Source organism: Lampetra fluviatilis, chromosome 41 (assembly GCF_964198595.1).
Source record: "Lampetra fluviatilis chromosome 41, kcLamFluv1.1, whole genome shotgun sequence".
Lineage (NCBI taxonomy): Eukaryota > Metazoa > Chordata > Hyperoartia > Petromyzontiformes > Petromyzontidae > Lampetra > Lampetra fluviatilis.
The window spans coordinates 402,462-416,672 of NC_136315.1; the positions used below are offsets into that span (position 1 = coordinate 402,462).

General features: G+C 51.9%; 1 protein-coding gene across 3 annotated transcripts in view; it reads right to left on the reverse strand.

Moving 5' to 3' along the window:
• LOC144946406 (calcium/calmodulin-dependent protein kinase type II delta chain-like) overlaps positions 1-14,211 on the reverse strand; it is a 96,397-nt gene that overhangs the window by 61,969 nt on the left and 20,217 nt on the right. For all 3 annotated transcript variants that reach the window (XM_078875205.1, XM_078875207.1, XM_078875206.1), the window contains exon 3: positions 1,787-1,846. In XM_078875205.1, coding sequence (XP_078731331.1) covers positions 1,787-1,846 — 60 coding nt within the window. The remainder of the gene's footprint in view (positions 1-1,786; positions 1,847-14,211) is intronic.

Genomic DNA, 14,211 nt, shown 5'->3' on the forward strand with positions numbered 1-14,211 from the left:
ATGCTGACGGTGGCGGATTTCTCGGTCTCTATTAGTCCCCCTTAAGTTGTATTCGACCGACTGCAGCAATGAGATATTTGTCACCGCTTACAGCGAAGCAAGCACAGCACGGGCACGGAAATGGTTTCAGAGTCAACATGCAAATTATTTTCCGAGCAGATAAAAGATGCCGTTTTAATAATGGGCACAACATGAGCAGTGCCAAGTTATGACAAGCCGTGCATGGACGGGGACTTATGTCCTGTTAACTCGCTCCCATTACCGATCGGATGCGGCACACTACGAGCAAGCGGGGCGAGACGCGCCGCCACAAAAAAACGTAATTACGACGATGGATCACGACAGCGGCTCCCGCTCACAAACAAACGCACGACGCCGCCGCACGGAGTGCGACGCACGGGTGCGCGCAAGACACTAATCATGAAACAGCACACCAGCGCGGCAGCCACAATTCACTACTAAGTGGAAAATATATCAGCGCAGCAGCTGTGCCAGGCTGAGTGTTAATTTAAGGGCGAGTGGACTCGGTGGTGGAGGGGGTGCATTGACAGCAGCAGATTACAAGATACATCAGATTTCACTGAATAACGATCTGTTTCTTAAGCTCGCGACAAATGCATCGAATCAGGCGCCAAGGGAATCGATCATTGCAAGTTCGTACATGCTGGGAGTAATTCAAACACGCGACCCGTACAGCCGCAAGAGTTGCTGGAATCACCGACCCCCTTAAATGTGACAAACACGCAAATAGTTTCTTCATACGCATGCACCAGGGCTGCTGGCGGGTTTACCAGCTCAGTGGTGTAGCCGCCCAACCTTTGCTTCTTGTTGTTGTTGCTTCTCCTCCACCTCCTGAGTTTTTCTGCGGCCGTCTGGAACGCTCTTCCTTCCGATATGAGGAAGCCACGGGAACTATGCACTTTTAAATCTAAATTGAAAACAAATTTTGTAGAACTGCTTTTTGTGTTTAGTCTGTTGTCCCCCCCCGCACCTCCGATTAGCATAGTTGGCTATGTACAGTGCGAAAGAAGTTAAACATGTATCCATGCATACATGTAGATCCCATTAAAGGAATAATGCAAATTCACACACACATATAGTGGCAGAAACGAAAAAAAAACAAGATCCCCCGTGAAGCTTAAGCCAGACTGTTGGGTCAGCAAGCACCTATGTAGTCCTGTTGGTGGCCAGAATCACGCCTAGCCACCTTGTCTCTCAAATGCTGACGTTTACACACCGTACTAGATAGCTTGTGTCAAGACAACACAAAACACTGCCATGCACCACTGAGTGACGGCGATGTGACCACACAGCGCTTGCACCAGACTCGGTGCACTTTGAAGCCGCATGAAGGGCCGAAGGTTCGTTGTCAGGAGGACACGGGAACGATGTTCCGCATGTCTTAGCCGACATCAGTCAGATGACCCAGGACATGCACACAGAGACTTTTAAAGGACTCTTGGGACACGTGCCGTGAGCGAGTGGCACCTCTGAAGCTCGTCACGGCATGAGAGAGCGGTGTGACCACCACCACCACCACGCCTGGCAACCTTTGTCATCTCCCCAGTGTTGACGAGGACAGACCTCAGCCGGTACTCGTTCAAGGCCGAGTCAACCTCGGAGAGACCCGGACTAGTTGGAATATTCGTCACCGTTGTTGCTGCCGAGCGGGAAATTAACTCTGGACACTTGGGTCCAGTGCTCTAAGCACTGTGCCACCATCCCCCCCCCACCCCACACACAGAAACACGGGCAGAGAAACACAGACAGGCAAGGCTGGACTCACCGATGTTGGAATGCTTCAGCATGCGGCAAATCCGAGCCTCCCTTTCCAGCTTCTGGTGATCTGCAACACAGGAGAGACACACGCCGTTGGTTTACAACCCTAAGGCCAGCCGGCAGGGCAAGTGGCCTTGCTCGAGAATAGCGACCGTGTAACGAGTCCTCACCGCCAACTCCGGCAATTTGCCACGGCACGGGGGAGATAACCAAAGCACACCCTGTGGCCGTGGAGAGGGCCACCGAAAGGAACCGCGAGGAATCCACCGGTTTGGAGACAACACAAAGCCCACCGCTCGTGGTGCAGCCGGGTTGGGCGCACGGCTCGGTCAGCGCGACTGCACAGCTTGCAGAGCGGCGCATGTGACAGAATCGACGGCTCTTCCGTGCGTCGTGACGGATTGATGTCACTCTTCTAGCCGCTTGAGCGGCCTGCTACATTCACCGCGGTGCTAAATAGAATCAGGTTCCCAAACGGGGATGTTCCTCCTGCTGCCGACGTGACGCTCAAATGGAATTGTTATTATAATAAAAGCACCGACAGCCTGAGAAATAAAAACACACGCATTTAAAGAAAATGGAAGATAAAAGGTGCAGCTCTGCAATTCCCTCGCTTATGCCAATGCTGGGTGGAAGAGGCTCCCATCGGAGACAGCCTCTCTAAATCTACTCTGCCATGCTGGTCGGACATCTTGGAAGAGGTTCGAGCACCAACACTTGAGCCCACCACACCGTGACCTGCCGATCGACTAACTACGGTGTTCCCATTTCGACTGCTGGGTGGACAGAGGGGACAGAGGTGGGAGGGGGGTAGCAGGAGACAGGGGGGGCTGTGGATTTAAAGAAACTTCCTGCATTGTTATAACTGCTGTACCGGGAGATCAGAACGGATGACCTCTGGACCTGCAAGTCCGGCTTGCTCGCGAACTCCTGCCATCTTCCCAGTGGGTTTTGGTTGGCGATAAAACAAGGACGGTCACTGCACGGCGCGCTTTCAGATGCACTTCTGCAGCCGTCTGGATTGCTCCTGCTTCCGGTATTGTGAAGCCACTGGAGCTATGCGATATTCAATCGTCTAGATTGAAAACTGAATTCATTACAACTGAATTTCGATTTAAAGCTTTCGTGACTGCAGGGATTCATATTCTTGGTTCTTTCAGTAAAGTCACGTTATGTTTTATTTTTAATATTGTATTAGTTCCCTTCTATGTGACTTTACCGAAAGAACCAAGAATATCATTAGAACTGCTTTTTGTGTTTAGTTTTTTGTCATTTCCCCTGCACCTCTAATGAGCACGCTTGGTTATGCACGGTGCAAAGGTTCAATATACATACATATATTACACCACCATGTTAGATTGCTATAGAATTTTGCATTGCTAGGCATCTTCAGGCATGCTTGCCAAGCAGTGACAAATATCTCATTGCAGTTGCCAGTCGAATACAACCTCATGCGGATTTTCTTTGCAGTCGTCTGTTCTAAGAGAGGCAGAGAAATGCACCACCACGAGCAGCACTGGCAGCGCCATGGGGGTGTTTCTCTAATACTGTTTAGTTTGCGTCCCCCCCCCCACGCACCTCTGATTACCACGGTTGGCTACGTACGGTGCAAAATAAATTCAATAGATTTCTACAGAATTCTGCCTTGCGAGGAGGCATCTTCAGCCATGAGCATGCCGTGCGGTGACGCGGCCGTGCCGCTCGCTCCCATCTGTAGCGCTCCGGCTGCTGCTTCCCCCTCCTCCTCGTCATCTCGTCGGGAAGGGCCCCCCCCCCCAACCAGGGACCCCCCCCCTCGGGGATCCACCAGCCCACCAGCCCCACCCACCGCAGGTGTAATCAACACGCGGAGGCACGAGAGCATGCGTCACTGCCAAGGTCACCCAGGGGTCGCACCCCGCTTCCCCCGCGAAGCGCCCGCTCACTCGCTCGATCACTCGCTCACTCGCTCGCGGGATGAAACGCAAATTACGAGCAACGATAACGGACAAAACCCCGAATTGATGGGCACGTTACTTGGACGGTTCTGTAAAAAAAAAGAAAATTGGAAACCTCCCAGCTTGTCAAACGTTTCACAATCGTGCTGCTGTGAACATGCATGGAGGGGGGGGGGGGTGGGAAATAAAATAAAATAAATGAAATTTCAGCCATTTCCCATCCATAACACGGAATCAGAATGTTCATTTATCCCAGAGAAATTCGTAGAGCTATGGAGCTCTTTCTCAAGGATGTCCAGTAGACACATTAGCGTGCACAGTGCAACGCGTGGTTATTGGTAACCATCACTTGTGCGATGTATGTGCCGGTACATCCCTCTGTCAATCCTCGGCTGGGTAACATCTTTCTCACGCTGCCGGGCGTCTGGAGAGTTCTTTGACCATACTTCACCACGCTGGTAAATACAGGCTAGTGAAGGTGGGGGCAGTGGTGTGGGGGGGGGAAGGGCAGGAACATGTCCTGATATTACTCACCACTGACGTTCACCGTGGCCAGGAATCAATATTGGGTTTCAGGGTTCATAGCACAGCAGGCTCACCAATGCGCCACCAATTGACCAAATTATGTAGACGTTTAGAAAACACAGTAATAAGCCGGTTTACGTCAGGGATGCATTCCTGAAAGTTGCGACAACGAATATCGAAACAACGCGAATCAGAGCGATGTTTCCACGAGAGTGAATGAGACTCCCCCCTGGGGGTGAGACTCCCCCCTGGGGGTGAGACTCCCCCCTGGGGGTGAGACTCCCCCCTGGGGGTGAGACTCCCCCCTGGGGGTGAGACTCCCCCCTGGGGGTGAGACTCCCCCCTGGGGGTGAGACTCCCCCCTGGGGGTGAGACTCACCTGGGAGTGAGTCTCACCTGAGACTCCCCTGGGGGTGAGACTCCCCCCTGGGGGTGAGGATCGCACATTATTACAATGACTTGAAGGAACCCACGGGACTTATGCGATAAAAGGAAAGCGAATATGTTTCACCATCACTCCATCTCCTACAGCTCACCAATGTCACGTGACGTCATAACCCCCCCACCTCCCTGGACCACTTGACGTCATCACTCCCTCACCCGTGTCACGTGGCCTCACCAACCGTTATCCTCACCAAGACCCCCGGTCTGGTGTCGTCACGCCGTCTTCTCACCAACGCACCCCAATCTAGCGTGACGTCATCACCCCTCTGCTCCAACTCACCAGTGCCACGTGACGTCATCGCTCTTCCCATATCTTCATTACCTTCTACGTCTCGCGATGTCATCACCCTCCCCTCCTCACAAGCTCCCCCCAATCTTGCGTCATGTCGGTACCCCTCTTTCCCCAGCAGCCCAGCGTCTCTCTCAGGCAATCAGCCCCTCCCCTCCACCTCAGTCCAATCACCCTCCCACCTCCACTTCCACAGCATGGGCCAACCCTCCCACCCTTCCCCACAAGCCACGCATTACAGATAGACAAACAATCATATTGTTACGTATAAATTCAGCGCAGGATCAAATATTAAAATAAATCTTCATTCAGCTGCAGATAGACCGTGACTGACGATTGCAATTAAATCCATGGTTCAACGAGCACGATACATATATATAGATGTTTTGTTCGGTGGAGAGGGGGATCAAAGATCTTTCCCCCAAAGTGTCTCGGGAACTCGCGGGTCGGTGGCCTTTTGTTCGGCCTTCATCGTGCCCCGCACATCAGCAGCCTTGCCAGTGACCCCGGGCAAGGGTGTTGGCAGCGTTTGCCGCGACGGCGGCGAGATCCCACAGAGACTGGTCCTCGGGATAGAGGCTGGAATTTATTCAAAAACACGAATTAAGTCAACGATTCTGAAATCATGTTTTTGTTTTGCTACACCGAGGTTGGCTCGGAGAACCGCCGCAACTCGCAAAGTGTGAAGAGGGATTTTGTAAAACTGACCGGAATATAAGCGGTGCTTAGAGCCCTTAATGATGTTTATTTAAAAAAATATTGGGACAATGCACTCCGAGGGAACACAGTGTTCTCTTGCGCGAAAAAACCCCGCATAATCGTTTGCACGCGCCGGTGAACTCCAATGTAAATTTGACCTCGTATTTTCTTCAATAATTGTGCGGTGTTTTGCCTTCTCTTCCAAAATAATGATACAAATGCATTCGGGCAAATTAAATAAGAGGGCTTTTGCCAGTCACTGCGTGGCACGCGGCAATGCTGACTAATGCATTCCGGCTAGAGCATGAAACGAGCGTGGGTGTCGGACGCGGAAAACATTTTTAATTTGCGGGGATGCGATCCGAACAATTTGCTCGCGCACGCTGCAATTTAGATTTAGCTTTTAGCGCAAATGGACGCACGTGTTTGTAAATTCGACCGGCTCCACCATCCCACATCAACGTCGGCGTCGTCGGCGTCATTTAACGTTTAATTGCTCGTCGTCGTTCCTCCTCCGCCTAGCCCGACAGGCCCCGTAACAACGCCTCGCACGTGCAGGCGACGACGAATTTCCACGTGGACCAGCCTAGCGCCTCCCTCTTTATCTCTTCCCCCTTCAGACTTCGTCTTTTTTTATTGTTTCTCCAGCCAACGACGTTACTGCCAATCGATAAGCAATTTGAGACTTGGGACTCCGCAGCCACTGCAAAGGACGCCGCTATTAACCGGGCAAGACACAGAACTGGGCACCTCGGGCCTTCACCAGGGTCGATGGGCCTCTGGCCTGGCTCAGTGCTGCGGCGGTTCGAAATCATCTGCTGCTGCTCTGTAAGCGTGGGGTGCGACAGACAGCAAGCATCTTTAAAAAGGCGTGAAAAAACAACAGCAATTGATGGGGTTTTTTTGTATAAGTGTTGAGACAATAAGTTGATGGAAAACATTAAATCAGCCGAAAATTATTTGTGTCGATTTCTCGGGCCCCTTTAAGCATGACTGCCACCACCCCCCTACATCCTGCCTCCTGAAGGCAGGACCCCCCCCCCCACACACCACGATTGATACCGACTACGCCATCAACGCCGGCCCATCGCTTTCCATCCAGCAGTGCATGTGGTAACATTGGCGAGGCTTTTTAAACCCCCCCCCCATCTGTTTTTGCGTCGTATAATTTGTCGAATCGATGATAGGGAGCGATCCGTTACTTAAATGGTCGATCTATGGGAGCTCTACGATTAATATTTCATTTTGGGTCAGATAGCGCAAGTGAAAGGTGTCGAACACCCTCCTGCACTCAACAGTCAATTAACAAAGTTGTCACGTGATGGAAAAACGTGCCAATTTATCACCGCTTCCACAGCACAACATTTCACTGGATACGACGTCTCGTCAGTATTGACAACCGGCATCTTCAGGCAGATGGAGGAGGGTTTCACGACACACATTTTAATTGCGCTATCAGACCCAAAAATATATTATGAAGAATAATATTGTCCGTGAGAGCCTGCGTGTTAAATCCCAGCTCTAGTTTATATACATATACAAACACTCTTACAGATATACAGTTCTGTGTGCAGTCATCGGTGAAAGGCAGCGGTGAAGACACACTCACTGGACCAAAGCACGCTTCGTAAACAAGGTGAAGCTTTGTATTTTATTTTTCTCGGTGTCTACCCCGAAGTGTGAACCTGGACCTACCTGTACGCCGACTCCATTACAGAACCGCATAGCCACCAAAACAATTTTTATGTTGAAAAAATGTTAATTCGTATTTTTGTTCCCTTATAATTTATCAAAACCTGGCAGTAAGATTGGTCCGGATGCATTTACTGAATGCGTTAGCTTTGTGGTTTTTTGCAGCGTTAATCTAAAAACGTTAATAACCAAAATTAAAAGCGGAGGAAAATATTAATAACGCCATGTTTACCGTTAAAAGGTTTAAGTAATGAGGCCAAGACAGCTGCAGGGACGGCTACACACAACCAAGCCTCTTCTAAGCTCAGATGTCGGCTAACAGCCACATCAATTATTCATCGTTAACCGTATACGTGTAACTTACAGAATTTTTAAAATAAGTAAAATATAAAATATATAACCCCGTCAAAATTGCCAACTTCACAATTTGTTTTTGGGTCATGGTAAAAAAAAATCGTTTTGGATTGGCATTTCCCCCCACGTCGAACCACAATCCCCAACACCAAAAACGCACACGCGCACACACACACACGTGCACACGCGTGTGCACACGCACACACGCGCGCACGGCCGTGCGGTTTAAAAATAAGCGAGCGGCAGTTTCCGCAGCCGAGGCTGGGGGGCTGCGGACGCTCGCCGGCGAGTCACGCGGCGAGCGAAGTGTTAACAAGCAGCGCGGCCGTCGTGGAAGGAGGGGTGGGGGGTGGGGGGTAGGGGGGGCTAATGCAAGGAGAGAGCCACCGCCCACTGCACCACCTGCAATAGCAGCGCCACAACCCCCACAACCACCACCACCAACCACCACGTTTGCGTGTGGAGCTGAAAATTGTAATTTGTGTCGTGCCGCGCGGAGGTGTTTGGAGAAGTACCGGCGGCGGTAACCCACGCGAGCGAGCGTGCGTGCGAGCGAGGACCGCGTCGATCCCAAGGCGCGTTCGTTGCCTTCGCGGCGCGTGACTCAGACGCGGCCACCGCACACAGAATCAGAATATTCATTGATACTGGAGGACTCCGATGAGCTATAAAGCTTTCTTCACAGATGTCCAGTTTGGGCGGGTAAGAACGTTACAACAAACAGTACAAAAGACACGATAGCAGTGCAACGTAACACATCAGCCAAACACAAATACAACATTAGACCACCCCCATCATACCAGGCAAAGCCCACCGAGGCATTAACTTAAATTTTCAGAAGCGATCTGGCCACAAATGATAGCTCAACAACGAAGTGGCGCACACGCGAGACACTGTCGGGTCCCGGCCGCGTCGTCCCGGCAAACATGACAACCGGCTCTGCACGCGGTTGCCTCGTTGCCCTTCGACCGACCGAGAATGTAAATCGGGTCGACAACCTCGGCTCGTTTTTGAGGCTGCGGCTGTCACTGCGGCTGCGCTCAGAACGACCTCTGGAACGGCGACGTCGTCTTGACATGCAAAGCGTGCTGGCATTGCGCTCAGGTTTGGGTTTGGTTGTTTTGCTTTTGAAGACACCCTTTTGAAGACACCCTTTCGCGCACTCGCGTGACAGTTCGGCCATCTGCGCCGGGGGTCTCACACGTCTTCAACTCGAAACGTTTGAGAACCCACTTTGCTGCCTGCAAAGCAAGCGGTGATGCACACAACACGACGACGTTCAATAAAACGCAACAACACACCCATCAGTTCGGGGCAATGGGCCCTTCTCCAGAGCAGAGATCACGCTCCGATTAGCACGGTTGGCTACGTAGGGTGCGATAGAAGTTCAACAGACAGACACAGCCACCTATGATGTAGGTACCTCTACCCTCTTTAGGGCAGCATTGTTGACCAACGTGTCGAGTTTTTCGCTTTCACCACCTCCGAGGAGTTACCACGGGGGGGGAGGGGGGAACCTGAAAAGCGCCCCCCCCCCGCCCCCCCGCGGGCCGTGGCGTTTGCTCGCTGCCATCGGCACCGCGGGTTGCCCCCCCCCCCTCCCGCAGCTCGCGCATGAAAGGTGCAGCACAGTGGCGCCTTTTGACGAGAGAAGTGGTTTGAAAAACGGAAGCCGTTCGTTACTCATGCAACAGAAGTAAACTAAGTGCTCGCACATGTGCACAAAGATCCCCCCCCCCCTCCGAAACCCATCTCACCAAGCACAGGCTGCTGGGAGAAAGTTGTCCCTATGAAGGCCGGCACGGCGGACGAATGGGGGGGGGGGGGGGGTGGTGTGGCCGGAACCCAAAGGTCGCCCAAGGCCTTCGGTCTCCGCACTGCTTCGTGTGGATGACATTACACGCCGCACCAAGGTACTCGTTTACCGACGAGTCACGCCCTGGAGGACCCGATTCAGATATTCGTCACTGGTGGTGGTTGAGAGTAGGAATTGAACTCCTCCGTTCACCGAGGTTCGTAGTGCACAGGGCACGAACCACCGTACCCCCCCCCCCACTGCCCCCTGCACACAAAGACCCCCCCCACCCCGTAGAGCCTTAACAGGCGTTTGGGGCACGTGTCGTTAAGCGAGTAGCAGCTACGAGGGCCGCCACAGAACACGAGGTGGTTGGCGGCCAGCAGCACCACGCCCGGGCTGCGTTCTTCTCCCCAAATGGCGAGGTTTACAAAATCGTTCCACGTATTCAATTGAAGGCCGAGTTGACCTAGTGGAGGCCCAGAACAGATTCAAATATTTCGCCTCACATGTAGAGACACACACAGACAATGCAGTGCTGTGCATTGTCTGTGTGTGTTTTCTTCACACCGGCTCAGGGCGCCGCTTGTTCCGTCCACTTTGGGTTTTTGTCGTTGCCGTGAATAAATGTGCGCGTCGCGCGCACATCCCAGGTCTCCGCGTAGGCAGTCGCGCCTGGCATGTGTGTGCACACGAGCGGCGCGCCAGGAGACCGCCTCGTGCAGAGAGAGCGAGTCCAACGGGTGCGCACGAGATGCACGATCAAACACCCGGCACATAGACAGAGCCGCAGAACCCCCAGGCCGTCAGGGGGAGAGGGCTTTCAAGTGAGCACCCTATGAAGGCTGGCATGGCACGCGTCATGTGGTCAGCACCATCCCGGCGACCTTTATCATCTCACTCGTCGCGACGTTTTAATACACCGGGTATTTGAGGTCGAGTCGACCTAAGGGGTGGCGGCCCAGGACCGGTTCAGATAATCGTTAGTTTCCGAGCGCAGTGCGTTAACCGTTCCACCACCTCTCCCCAAAAGTCCCCCCCCCCCCGCGTCGTGGCTCCTGGCCAATGGGTGCGTAGGGGAACAGCCCGACAGGGCGCTGGAGTGGGGGGGGTCTCTGCCTCCGGTGCCGCTACGGTGGCCGTGAAAGCCCGTCAGGATCTGCGATCTAACACTCTGCCGATGGGGAACTGGCACGCATCCCGGCGACGGCAAAACAGGCGGCCAAGTGGCTTCCTCCAACGGCTGCGAAGGCGGATTCGGGCTGCAGCAGAGCGCGGTTCCCATCGTCTCGTCTACCTTGCCGATGGGCTAGGCCCGTTGCTGGCCAGATCGTGTTAACTAAACTGAAACTAAACTAATTTTTATTTTACCACTGAGCTATTTAGCTCTTTTTCAGAAGCAACCTGGCCACTAATGATGGCTCAACGAAGTGGCTCATCATCACGTGTAAATGCATAGCAGCCAAATACTCTAAATACATGTCGATTCTCAATGTGAAGGGAAAAACCGGAGGACCCGGAGAAAGATCCAAGCAGCCGCAGGGAGAGAGACATGCAAACTCCAAATATGCAGGTGTCAGGGTCGAGATAGAACCCACGACCTCCCGTGTACCATGCGAGGTAATTAACATCTCGCCACCGTGATGCCACATAAAAGTCATCACCCCCTACTGGCAGACTACAATGTCCACTTGCAGGCCAGGTGTTGAATCACCTCGTGCCCACGGGGACAACTGCCACTGGGTGTACCCTTTCAAATGCTTCAGATGAGATGGGTCATTAATGCACTCAGATGCCCTTACAAAGATTAAAAAAGTAAATCTGCGTCATTAACCACTGTATCATCGTTCCTCACATGACAAAGATCCCCCCCGTATAGCCTTAACAGACTGTTGGGGCAAGTGCTGTCAGCGAGTACCTATGAAGGCCGGCACAGCACATGAGGGGGGTGGGGCGGCCAACACCACGCCTGGCCGCCTTTGTCACCCTAGTGCCAATGTTTACACACCGCCACGAGCTACTCATGTGAGGCCGAGTTGACCTAGGAGACGCCCAGTACCAGTTCAAATAATTGTTACCGGTGTTGGCCGTGAGCGGGAATCGAACCCGTGGCCACCAGGTCCGTAGCGCAGCATAGCGCTAACCGCTGCTGCACGACTGCTCCCCCAAAACGATCCTCACGTTCGCTCACACAGGCACACAAACACTCGCACATCTATTCCTGTTTCCGTGTCTCTTTCCCCGCAACGAGAGGCAGGGGCTCTAACCTGCAGACTCAATTAATAAGGGGGTGGGGGGGGCCCAAGCGCACAATGCAACACATTAAGCGTCAGGAATTACCCCGCAGCTGCCATTAGCGTGGGAGCACCGGTGCGGTGTTCACAAGTGCTGCGAATTCAGTAACGACGGATAAATCGGTCACCGAAATTCCGCTGAGCCCGGGCGAATTTTTTTGTGCGCGTGCGGCATTGCGAATCTGGAGATAACACACCAGTTCTCCCTTTTGTTGGGTGTGTGTACGCAGGGGATGGAGAGATCTCTTTTTTTGTTGTTGTGAAAATCACACCAAAGGTGCAACATTATGCACACTCGCACGCGCTCGCACAATCAGGCTTGATATGCTAATTGGGGTTCACTTGTCCCCAAATGAATGTGCACTTGCTAAAATTTTGCAAACGATTGGCAGACGAGCGAGCAGAGAAAGCGATTGGACGTGAGCCGCAATGCACCAGAATAATATTTAAAAAACGTCAATGGCCGATCTAGCTCACTTTTTTTATGCAAATGCAGTGGCCACAGAAATGGAAACCGGTCCATGTTTATTTGACCACCGCGCGGATCAGGCACGCATACAAAATGTTCATTGGCTGCAATTCGCTTGCGGAACAGAAGGAAGCAGGCGGGCCTGGAATTGTGGAATGGATCAGAGGCAGGGGGAGCTTGAGAGCCATCTCTGCTGCAGAAAATGCAGTTCAGCTGAAAAGAATAAATAAATCATAAAACCAGAAGCGTCATTTTCTCAGTGTGATCGCACGACACCAACAATGTCAGTAAACTGAGGAGGCTCCTGGTTTTATAATGTGAATGAATCCCAAATGTATACATTATTCTATAATCTATATATACACAAGTCAAAAGTTGCGTGTGGGTTTGTGGCAGGGTTTGTTTGTGGCAGGGTTTGTGTATGTGGTCGCGCGCTTGGCTCTCCAACGGTGGGGTTTACGTAAGAAAAAAAATAGCCAGGTACCATGCCCAAATCCCCGCCGTGAGCAAGCGCTATTCCTTTTTCCCATCCGTCAACTTTAAATTAGATTAATTAGCGATTTAGTGCGATTTCTGTGTGCTTTCTTTTTATTTATTTATGACGCGTGCACGACCATACCAACTCACGCGCCTTTGGTGGGGAGGACGGCCCATGCCAAGTCGCACGCCTTCGGTGGGAGTGAGGGGGACATTTTCTCTCGCGTTAAAAAATCCTATAAAAATACACTAAATGCTCAGGTAAATTATTCACTGTCTCATATCTCCCCCACTGCGATGCATCCAGTTATTACTGCTATACAGTTGGTGATGCTACCACTAAAGGCCGTAGATATTACTTTAGAGCGGCCGGGGACATCGTGGCTGGGGGGGGGGGGTCAGGGGTAGCAGCCCAGCCCCAGCCTGCCAAGGTGCCACCTCGGCCGGCTGGACAATCTAGGCGAGGAGGCTCTGCACTGGACTAGGCCTCACCACGCCACTGTCAGGGGAGTACTTTGTGCTATAGAGTCGATAAATACTGCTATAGAGTCAGCATGTACTACGGTAGTGATAGCAGGTACCACCACAGTCAGTATGCACTGCTGTAATCATAGCAGGTACCACCACAGTCAGTACCGCACTGCTGTTAGATTTTTAAGAGTAGTTTTGAAAATATTTTTAAGACACGGGCAATGCCGGGTACGTCCCGCTAGTAATAAATAAAGGAAAAAAACCCGTGGCTAAACGTGGATTCCGGATATTCGAAATGCATTTGTCCTCGGAAGAATGTGGCTACAGTGCCATGTGCCAAGACCATGGGATCGACGTTGCAAGTCACACCATCGCCTTGGCTGTTCCAGGCAAATCCTTATAAGTGCTGTATATATATTACCACATTTTTGGGAAGACCTTTCAAAGTGGACAGTTTTCAAAAACTGGGTTATACGTACCCCGCTAACAGCAACGCGACTTTCGAAAAGAAAGCCAAAATGCATTAACGCTTTCGACCTCGGACAGAAAGCAGTAAAAGCGCGCGTACCCGCTCAGTGCTCGTTGCACGACGAGGTGATACTAGTTCATTATTAAGGATGCCCGGGGGGAAAGCATTTGCATTTCTACAAAGCTGGAACATGGTAGCCATTGACTAAAACATTAGAAAGTAAATATTTATCAAAACACCCCGCGAACAGTCCGAGCGCCAGCGGAGCGGCGCCTGTTTCAGCTGTCCACGCGTTTGCAGTTGTAGCTCTACTGATTTGTGTTTTACCGGGTAAGGCCCACCTGAGCTGTATGGCTCTTTTTTAGAGGCGTCCTGGCTATCACGAATGAGAGCTCAACGAAATGCTTTATCATGGTGTGGAAATCTATCGCAGCCGAAAAAAACGCGCGTCGATTCTAAAATGTGGAGATGAAAACCCAGAGGACCCAAAGAAAAATCCACAAGACCATGGGGAGAG